The sequence below is a fragment of the Zonotrichia leucophrys genome, unplaced genomic scaffold (genome assembly GCF_028769735.1).
Source record: "Zonotrichia leucophrys gambelii isolate GWCS_2022_RI unplaced genomic scaffold, RI_Zleu_2.0 Scaffold_35_1530144, whole genome shotgun sequence".
NCBI classification, from domain to species: domain Eukaryota; kingdom Metazoa; phylum Chordata; class Aves; order Passeriformes; family Passerellidae; genus Zonotrichia; species Zonotrichia leucophrys.
The window spans coordinates 909,033-919,194 of NW_026992240.1; the positions used below are offsets into that span (position 1 = coordinate 909,033).

The 10,162-nt window shown below is 45.0% G+C and overlaps 1 protein-coding gene across 1 annotated transcript; it reads right to left on the reverse strand.

The window, feature by feature from the left end:
• Positions 1-3,661: 3,661 nt before the first annotated feature.
• On the reverse strand, positions 3,662-9,917 carry LOC135460372 (uncharacterized). The gene is made up of 4 exons (XM_064737166.1): positions 9,846-9,917; positions 7,671-9,123; positions 4,800-7,382; positions 3,662-4,146 (listed from the first exon to the last, which is right to left on the reverse strand). The coding sequence occupies exons 1-4, from the start codon at positions 9,915-9,917 to the stop codon at positions 3,662-3,664; spliced, it is 4,593 nt and encodes a 1,530-aa protein (XP_064593236.1).
• Positions 9,918-10,162: the final 245 nt, after the last annotated feature.

Below are 10,162 nucleotides of genomic sequence, written 5' to 3' on the forward strand. Positions count from 1 at the left end.
GATCAAGCAACAAATTGTGAGACTAGGGCGAGAGGTTAATTTGCCTTGGCCCTAGTCCCTCCCATTAGCATTGCTGCTAATTTGGACTAAACCCATAACTAAAGAGAAGCTGAGCCACTTTGAAATGCTTTTTAGGAGACCATATAGTGTGCAAAAAGGGATATCCACCCAAATTGGGGAGGAAAGGCTGACTGCCTATATGGTGGACTTAGGTAAACAACTCAGAAAAACTGAAAAACGTGGCTGGAACTCAGAGCAGAGGGCTAGATGGACCAGTGCATGACTTACAGCCTGGAGATTATGTGTATGTCAAGTCTTTTGCGGAGAAGACCCTAGAATCACAGTGGCAAGGACCATTCCAGGTACTTCTCACCACTTTCACCGCAATTAAGACAAAGGAACAGAACGCCTGGATCCACCACTCTCAAGTGAAGAAAGCTCCAGAGACCCCTTGGACAGCAATACTGGGTGATAATGAACTGAAACTAACAGTCACTCAAACAGAATGAGTACAATTCAGTTGGGAATGTTTTATAATCTAGATTGCAGGAATTTAATCAAGAAAATTGTTTTGTTAGCAATCATAATTTCAATCCAAGAACTGGAAAAATACCTCTAGTCAGAACAATGCTGAGTGGTCTTGGTCCCAAGCTTTTATTCAGTACACTGGATCTATGGGACAATATTCTAATATAAAAGATTTAAACCTATCATCTGTAGTCATGCACAAAAATCAAGTATATGAAAGGCAAGAATGGAAAACAAAGGCTGTGGTCACTTCAAGGGACTATAGTGATGCCGAATTTTGCCCCAAAAGGCGAGAATAACTGCCTAAGAGACTCAAGTAAGTCAGCATAGACAGGAGGTATTTTATTACGACGCGTCGGAGAAATCACAAAGGGATTTCTAGCTATCTCATAACAGAAGCAAGCTTTTATACAATCTTGGGTGCAGGGTTACATCATATTCATAAGAGGCGTGGTGTGGGCGGAGCGTGGGCGGAGACATCTATTTTGAGGATTATTCATGGTGGTCCTTCGTTGCCTTCCTCATGGGCGCGGGTCTTCTGATGAGTCTTCCTCTTTAAACTTTTGAACTCCTATCCTAATATGGTCAATTCCCGGTGTACTTGGCTTGGTTCCCATGGCTTGGCACGGCTCTTAGGGTCAGCTTGACACTGGCACGGCTCTTAGGGTCAGTTTGACATTATTAGCTCTGATCATGCTTAGCTCGACAATTCCCTTATCCCTATCTCTCTTTATTGTTTGCCCTGCTTACCAAACTTCAAACAGAAGGATCCACCAGGATTGCTTCTGGATTAATGAATAACCTATCATACAGCATTATCAATAATTCCAGGATTGCTTCCGGATTAAAGAATAACCTACCATACAGCATCATAAGCAATTCCTGAGTGTGGATGGGGGCGAATCCCCTTGTACCTAACATGAGACCACCCGCCGGTGATATGGGATATGGCTCCAGTGTTAGGGGTCGCGTGAGTAGCTAATGGGATGGGAATGGGATAGGACTGCTCAGGGTTGATTTTCAGTCTGTGGCTCTGCCTAAGCATTTTGATAACAAAATTATGTTCTTGTACAGTAGTAAAATGCTGATCGGATGGGCAGTTTGGGGCTTCATTTCCCCCCTTTTCTTATAACATACGAATTCTTTCGTCTAATTCTATTCCTATAGGGCGCTGATACGCTCGTACCATAGCCCAAACTATTTGAGTTCTTTTCATTATAATCCTTAGTCTCCACCACATGCAAATATTTGTGAAAGTTAACAGTAGCAGAGCTACAATTACTATTAGCATTGGGTGCACCAGGTAGTTGAAGACCTGTGTAGCTGTTGGGGAATATCCTGTAAAGATATCCCACCAATGATGCTGACCTACTTGTTCTACTTTGGTCAGGACATTCTTTATTTTCTCTGAATTATGTTCCACCTGCCATATCATTCGTTTAGTCGTTTGATTCACCTTTTGCATCAATTCCTTCACTTTAGGATGTACGAGCATCGCTTTAAGAATTTCAACGTCCATCCCTATTTGTAATTTCGGTATCTCTTGATATAGGTTAAAATCTGCGTTAATTAGCTGTTGGGTAGTTATTGGGACAGTATAATGAAAATCACAACCTATTATCTTGGTAAAATTGCATACACAAAAGTTAGTATTGTTAGTCTCTTCTTGGCAACCATCTATAATGACGTTGTCACAAGCTGTCCTCACGCAAGCACACCCATTCCCTATATAGTAGACTTGTGACTGTGTTCTATTATGCGGAAGCATTTCAAAGGTGCATACACTATCCTCGGCATCTAAGCATAAATCTTCTGCTTCTACCACAGCGTTTTCGCAAACAGCCTAACTGTCCCCTAGGAATGCATGCTTCTGTGCTAATCGACTGCCACCTCTTTTTGGTATAATCATAACTAGCCCAGACATTATGGTCTATTGGTTTGACAATGACACCCTGATGTATTGTCCCTAGAGTGAGGATGGGAAAGATAGCTCTTTCCTCTGCCGCACTGATGGTGAGGACATAGGCTTCAATATGTTCTTGTTGGGGTTCATAAGTGAAATTTACTAATTGCCACCAGGCTTGGTGGTCTTTCTCGAATTGTGTGGTGTGATTGTCCTTTAATATCGTTTCCCTTATTTCTTGAGGTAATATACCTGACGTTCCTTCTCTTATTATTCCTGCCGCTACTGATTGTACCCATTGTTGCGTTTGAGGGCATTGGATGGCGAGCGCAATGTCTTTGCTAAATTCCCCTGTATAATTAACAAGCTTCACAAAATCCTCTGCAGTATGGTTCGCTACCATGGTTAGTAATTTTACTACTAGCGATTGTGTTTCTGCTAATGTAAGCATGGATGAACTGAGGGGCATCTTAAGCTTTCCCAGGTTCATCGTGACGGTGCTTAATTTGTTCACTAATACCTCTTGATCTATCGTGTTTAATATACCAAATCCGGTGCCGACCCACCCACTAAGATCTCTTTGTGCCCTCCTGTGATAAGACCTTGTCGCTAGCCATGCATTCCATCCCTTGAGGCTTTGCTGTATAAATGGGCGGCAATCCTTCTGCAAATGTGTAACATCAGTATGGATGTTCATCTGCATCTTCTTCAGAGAATAAGTGGGGTCTAATAATAATTTTAGTTCATTAGATTTTCTTATCACCTGAGGCCCTATAAAGGTCAGGTTAGGCACTATTTTACATTCCACCGGTGGAGTGATTTCTTGGGGTAAGTCTAGATCTGGATACAATGGGATCATGCCTTCCGATAATGCCACCTCATATTGGACAGCACGCTGAGGGAAGCTAATACCCCGCTCCAGCGTTTTCAATTCCCTTTCGCATGTGAACATCATCGACTGATCTAATCTAAATGCCATCTCACACTGTGCCCTCCCTTCCTCCGGACCACTAGATACTGCGATCTTTCCCGCAGGAGAGAGAAGAGGGTAGAGGTCAAGGGTTATGTTTCGAGGATGTAGTTCCCCATGCGAATCTTCCGTATAGATTACCGAGTTTCGCGGTTGTGATCCGGGTGGATCTTCTCGGAAGTCACTCCACTGACATGAGATTGGGCTCTTTTGCTGGGTCCAGACAGTGGGCTGGCCCATCTTCACTGGACTAAAGGTAATTAAGTTATGTTCAGGGCTAGCATCAAGGGTTTAATTGTTAATACTAGCCGCCTTGTTCTCCCTTCTACCGGGTCAAGTTCTCGACACCCAATTTGGATTTGGTCTCCCTTGTATGCTACCATGGAGGACTGATCCCATACTTTACTCGGATATGGCTGATTGTTACGCAGAGCATAAACCTCGAAATAGGGTCCCTTCGTTTCCAACTCTGGGTGGATACACTGGTGTGCATAAGACCATGGGTCTATTGGGGCATAGTCTTGGGGAAGAGCTATACTTATCGAAAGTCCAATGATCAAAGTTGTAAGGGTTTGAGGTGGAGTCAGGATCATGATGTCTGCTCTTGTTTGTTCTCCGGAGCTTTCTTGACCCGTGAGTAATGGATCCACGCAGGTCGCTCCTTGATCCGAACCGCGGTGAAGGTAGTCAGCAGCACTTGGAAGGGTCCCTCCCACTTCTCTTGTAGGGGTTTTCCTAAAAGATTCTTAACATACACCCAGTCACCGGGATTAAACGGATGCAATTTGCAGTCAGGTTGTTTAGGTTGGTGCTCTATCATTACAGTAGCATTCTTATCGAACTGTTTCCCCACCGTAACTACATAATCGTAAATGTACTGATTACCAATTTGGTCTATAGCGTCCCCATTTACAACTTGCATAGCATAAGGTCTACCATACAGAACTTCAAATGGGCTTAACCTTTCTTTTGACCTTGGTTTGACTCTTAGCCTCAGCAGAGCAATAGGCAAAGCTTGATACCACTGCAAATTAGTCTCCTGGCATATTTTGGCAATCTGCTGTTTGATAAGATGATTCATCTTTTCTACTTGCCCACTGGCCTGTGGACGGTAAGGCGTGTGTAATTGCCATTTAATTTGTAATGCTTTGCTTATTGCTCTCACTACTTTTGCACAGAAATGTGTACCCCTATCTGAAGAAATAGTCTTCGGTACTCCAAATCGTGGAATAATTTCATTCAATAACACTTTTGTTACTTCTCTTTCCTTATTTGTCCTGCAAGGGAATGCTTCAGGCCACCCAGAAAATGTATCAGTTAATACCAACAAGTACCGAAACCCCCCTTTTCTTGGGAGTTCAGAAAAATCAATTTGCCATACTTCACCTGGGAATTTACCTCGATTTATTGCTCCCTGGTGTATCCTAGTCCCTGTATTCGGGTTGTTCTTCAGGCATCGCTCACACTGGGATGTGACATGTTTTATGGTGGTAAATAATTTTGGCCCTGCTATCCTAGCTTGCAGGTACTGATAGAGCGGATCCAAGCCCCAGTGGGCTTTTTCATGTTCTGCTTTTACAAACTGCCACATCACGTTTCCTGGTATTACTAGCTGTCCCGTTTCCAATCTACCCCAACCATTTTCTAGTATTTTGCCCTTATTCCTTTGAATCCATCTATGATCTGATTCCTGGTAATCTGGCTGGATATTGGTATCCAGTTCTCCTGGTATTAGGGCCATTACTTTCACTTCCTTAGCCCTTGTGGCAGCCAATTTAGCTTCTGTATCTGCCTTCCTGTTCCCTATTTCTGGAATAGTATTACCTTTCAGGTGTCCCTTACAATGCATTATGGCCACTTGTGCTGGGAGTTGGACCGCCTTTAGCAATCGTAGAATCTCCTCTGCATGCTTGACTGTTTTCCCTTGCGTAGTCAGCAGTCCTCTTTCTTTCCAGATGGCCCCATGGGCATGCACAACGGAGAAGGCATATTTAGAGTCAGTCCATATATTAATTTGCATGTTCTCTGCCAATTCCAAAGCTCGAGTCAGAGCTATCAGCTCTGCCTTTTGGGCTGAAGTCCCCGCAGGCAAAGAGTTTGACTCAATTACTTCTTCTGTGGTAGTAATTGCATAGCCAGCCAGTCTTACCCCCTGCTTCACAAAGCTGCTGCCATCCGAGAACCAGTTGTCTGCATCTTCGAACGGCTCCTCTTTGAGATCCGGACGACTGGAGTAGACGGCTTCAATTGTTTCCAGGCAGTCGTGTTCAATGGATTCTGCTGGGGCTCTTCCTTCTAGAAATGAAGCTGGGTTCACAATGTTAGTTACCTGAATAGTTACATCATCTGATTCAGCCAGGATGGCCTGGTATTTTAGGAATCTGGAGGGCGACAACCAATGATTGCCTTTCTGTTCCAGCACAGCCGACACAGTGTGAGATACCAGCACAGTCATCTTTTGACCCAACGTGAGCTTCCTGGCCTCTTCTACGTTAATTATCACTGCGGCTACTGCCCTCAGACAGCCTGGCCATCCTTTACTTACTTCATCTAGCTGCTTGGAGAAGTAGGCCACAGCTCTCTTATGTGGTCCCAACTGCTGTGCTAGGACTCCTAAGGCCATCCCTTGTCGCTCATGGGAGAACAGCCAGAATGGTTTTGATACATCTGGGAGACCTAAGGCTGGTGCTCTCATTAGTTCCAGCTTTAACTTCTTGAAGGCCCCTTCTGCTTCGGGAGTCCACACTAGGACATTCTTGGATCCCTTCAACAAGTCATACAATGGTTTAGCGAGTATTCCGTACTGGTAGATCCATAGCCGACACCAACCTGTCATCCCCAGAAAGGCTCGCAGATCTCTCACCGTCTCTGGTCTAGGCATCTGGCAGATGGCCTCTTTCCTAGCTGCTCCCAGGGATCGCTGTCCTCTGGAGACTTCGTATCCCAGGTACACCACTTCCTTTTGCACCAGCTGTGCTTTCTGTTGAGAGACTCGATATCCGCTTAAACCCAGGAAATTTAGCAAGGAAATGGTCCATTCAATGCATTCTTCCTCTGTCACTGTTGCTATTAGGAGGTCGTCTACGTACTGCAGAAGGGTACCATCTCCCAGCGGCCTTTCCCACTGTTCTAATTCTTTGGCTAATTGGTTCCCAAAAATCGTGGGGGAATTGGCCCATCCTTGGGGTAATACCGTCCAGGTGAGCTGGGTCTTTCTCCCTCTATCTACAGACTCCCACTCAAAAGCAAAGATCTTTTGACTCTCAGGGGCTAGGGGAAGGCAGAAGAATGCGTCTTTCAAATCTAATACGGTAAACCAGGCCAAATTATCCTTTAGTCTAGTTAGAAGTGTGTATGGGTTAGCAACTACTGGATGTAATGTCTTGGTTATTTCGTTTACTGCTCTCAGATCCTGAACTAGTCTGTAAGCCCCACTAGGTTTCTTTACTGGCAGGATTGGTGTGTTAAAATCCGATTCGCATTCTACCAATAATCCTAATTCCAAAAACCTTTTGATTATGGGCTCAATCCCCTTCCTGTCTTCTATCCTTAAAGGGTATTGTTTTCTTTTTACCGGTTTTGCCCCAACTTTAAGTTCAACAACAATCGGTGCTGCTTGTTTTGACCTTCCCGGTATATCAGTAGCCCAAACTAATGGGTATGCCTCGCTCAGGATTCGCTCGGAATTGTGACTCTCAGGTTTGGGTTCCACACAACTGATTGTTAGGCTTAAAGCTGTAATCAGTTGTTCCTCATTTACTTGAAATTCCAATTTGTCTTTATTGAACTTTATTACGGCTCCCAAGTTTTCCAATAGGTCTCTCCCCAATAAGGGTCTTGGCGAATTTGGTAAATACAGGAACTGGTGAATTCCCATTTGTTTCCCAATTTTGTATTTAATAGGTTTCAAAAAGTAAGCCTTTTCTGGTTGGCCTGTTGCTCCCACAACTTGTACAAATTCATCACTTTTAGGTACCAATTCTTGATTTAAAACCGAAAAGGTTGCTCCCGTGTCAATCAAAAAGTTCAATTCCCTTTTACCTTCCCCTAGCTCCATTTTAACCAGTGGGTCTGCTAGGGTACGGCCCACCGGTCCCCCTCATTCACTATCTTGATGTGTGGTAGTAGTGGTGGCCATCACCCTTTCCCTTAGTCGGGGGCATTCTTGCTTCCAGTGTCCCATCTCTAGGCAGAATGCACACTGATTTGGCCCTACTCTAGTTGGGTGGGGTTGGAACCTCCCCCTGCCTCCTATTGGGTTGCCTCTACCTCTTCCCCTAGTTCCAGGTTCCGAGTGACCTGTCCTCTGAGCTGCCACTGCTACAGCCACTACTCGAGCTATCCTCCTGTCCTCCTTTTTCTTCTCCTCTACTTCTCTATTATTGTATACCTTCCATGCCTCATTCAGCAGTGTCTCTAGGTTCTTATTTGCTGGATGTTCAAGCTTTTGTAATTTCTTTCTGATGTCTGGGTTACTTTGTCCCATCATTAACCCTAGCAAGTGCTGTTTCCCTTCTTCTGTTGCTGGGTCCAGGGGTGTGTATTGTCTCATTGCTGCCCTAAGCCTATCCAGGAACTCCGATGGGGTCTCATCTTTTCCCTGTCTGATGTCATATAGCATTGACCAATTGATAGCCTTAGGGATCGCATTACGCAAGCCCATCGCTATCAGTTTCCTATACTGCACTAACCGCTGATAGTGCTCTGCATTGCCCGGGTCCCACTCTGGTTTACTGATGGGAAAATTATCTTCTAGTCTCCCTGATAATATTTGGGCGTGTCTTCTCCCTGTTTCCAATACGAGTTCCCTTTCTGTATCCGTCAACTCTGACAACATCACCTCTATCTCCTCCCAGTCAATATCTAGGTTCTTTGCCATTAACTCAAACCTCTTTGCTACTCCCTCTGGATTCCTCCTGAAATTCTTTGCCTCATCCCTCCAATTATTTAGATCACTTGTCGAGAACGGCACCTTTACTCTAGTCCTCTCCCCCACCATTGGCATAAGTTGTCGGAGAGGAGCTATCGTATGGTTCCCTTCCTCCCTTTGCTTTGCTTCCTCCCGTGCCACAGATCTGGTATAATATGAGTGACTGGTCCCTTCTCCGGGATCCTCTTCCTGGGCCTCAATGTCTTCCCTATTCTTTCTCTTCTCTTTCCTCTTTCCCCCTTCCTGTTCTTCACCTCCTATCTTTACTACACAATCCATTTGATTCTCGTCCTGCATCTGTTGCCCTTTTTGTATCTGCCAGCTCTTTTCCTGTCCCGGGCTGCTGTCCCCCTCGTCCTCTGCTCCTCTTCCATCCCTCTTGTCTTCTATCCGAATTATTATATTCAGTTTCTGTGAGTTGTTCTCTACCTCCCTTTCACATGTCTCATCATTCTTTTCATTATATCTCAATTCAGAGATGTCACCCCTCAGTTTAGAGAGGTCGGTTCCCAGTGAGTTACTTTTTTCCCCAGTCCTTGGTGTGCTGGTTTCCATTCTACAGACGCCTCCACTTCTGGGTGTGTTGTTATCCCCATATGGACTGAGTTCGGGCAAGCTACGTGTCTCCCTTCGGCTCTCCGCTCCTGGTGTACTGCCTTCCTCCCCTTCGACTTTTAGTCTGGGTGGGCTGTCAGCATCCGTGTAGCTCCCCGACCCCTGCGATCTATCTAGTCCCCGAGGGCTGCCTTTCCTCTCATCGATCCCCGATTTTGATGGGTACCCTCCTCCCAACTGTTGTCCAGTTTCTGGGGGCTGTGCCCAAACTTAGACTTCCACCATCGATCCAGTTCCTTTAATGGGCTAGGATCCCCTTGTTCCTCCTTTGGCCTGGGAAGAGGCCCTTCCCGCCCTGGAGCGAAGGGATGGTATTCCCACAGGCTTATTTCGCTCTCCTTTCCACTGTCCCTTCTTGTTAACTTAAGACATTGTTGCCCAATGCTACATGCATCACAGCAATGTTCTTTAGGCTTTGAACCTTTCTTATCTTTTTCCAGGGCCAACACTAGAGGGTCCTGAGGTGCTACGTTTACCCCACACTATTTCTGCCACTCCGGTTTATTTCTTAGGGTAAAGAACATGTCAGCGTACATCACCGTCCCATTTATTAAGTCGGCGGAGGAAAAGCATCAGTTGTAAAATAGTATTATAATTAGTTGTTGCCTCCAGCGGCCATTTCTCATTGTCATCTAACTTGTATAATGGCCACCACTGTGTGCAATATTTAAGGAGTGCCTTTTTACTTATGTTTCCCCCTGGAATTCCTCCCAAGTCCTTCCAATGCTTTAGGATACATCCTAAGGGGGTTTTCATGTTTACGTCCTTACTTTGTTGGCCTCCCATGGCTATTCCCTGCGTCTATGTTTTCGGTTTAGTCTCTTTCTCGCAGGCAATATATATCAGTTTATTTTAACACTTCATACACACAATTTCCAATCGCTTTGTCCTTTTCCGACCTGGCTTCTCGCGAAGAACAGGAAATGCGGAGCGGGACTCCCCTCTCGCTTCGCAGCGATGCTGCGTCTCATTCACTCTCACTCATACCCACACTCATTTATTCAAACGTCCTACCTTTCCGGTTTATCAGAGTACACCGCTTTACCCCGAGATGTCGCTGGCAAACCGTATAGTACCGATACTGGTCAACTTCGGGCTATTACACACCCGTAAAACAGCTGTAAACCAAGGTACAGTTTGCAGATGATATCACAATAAATTCTTACACACAAAAGGTTACAGTTAACACAAAATACCGAATCCTTTACGAGATTCT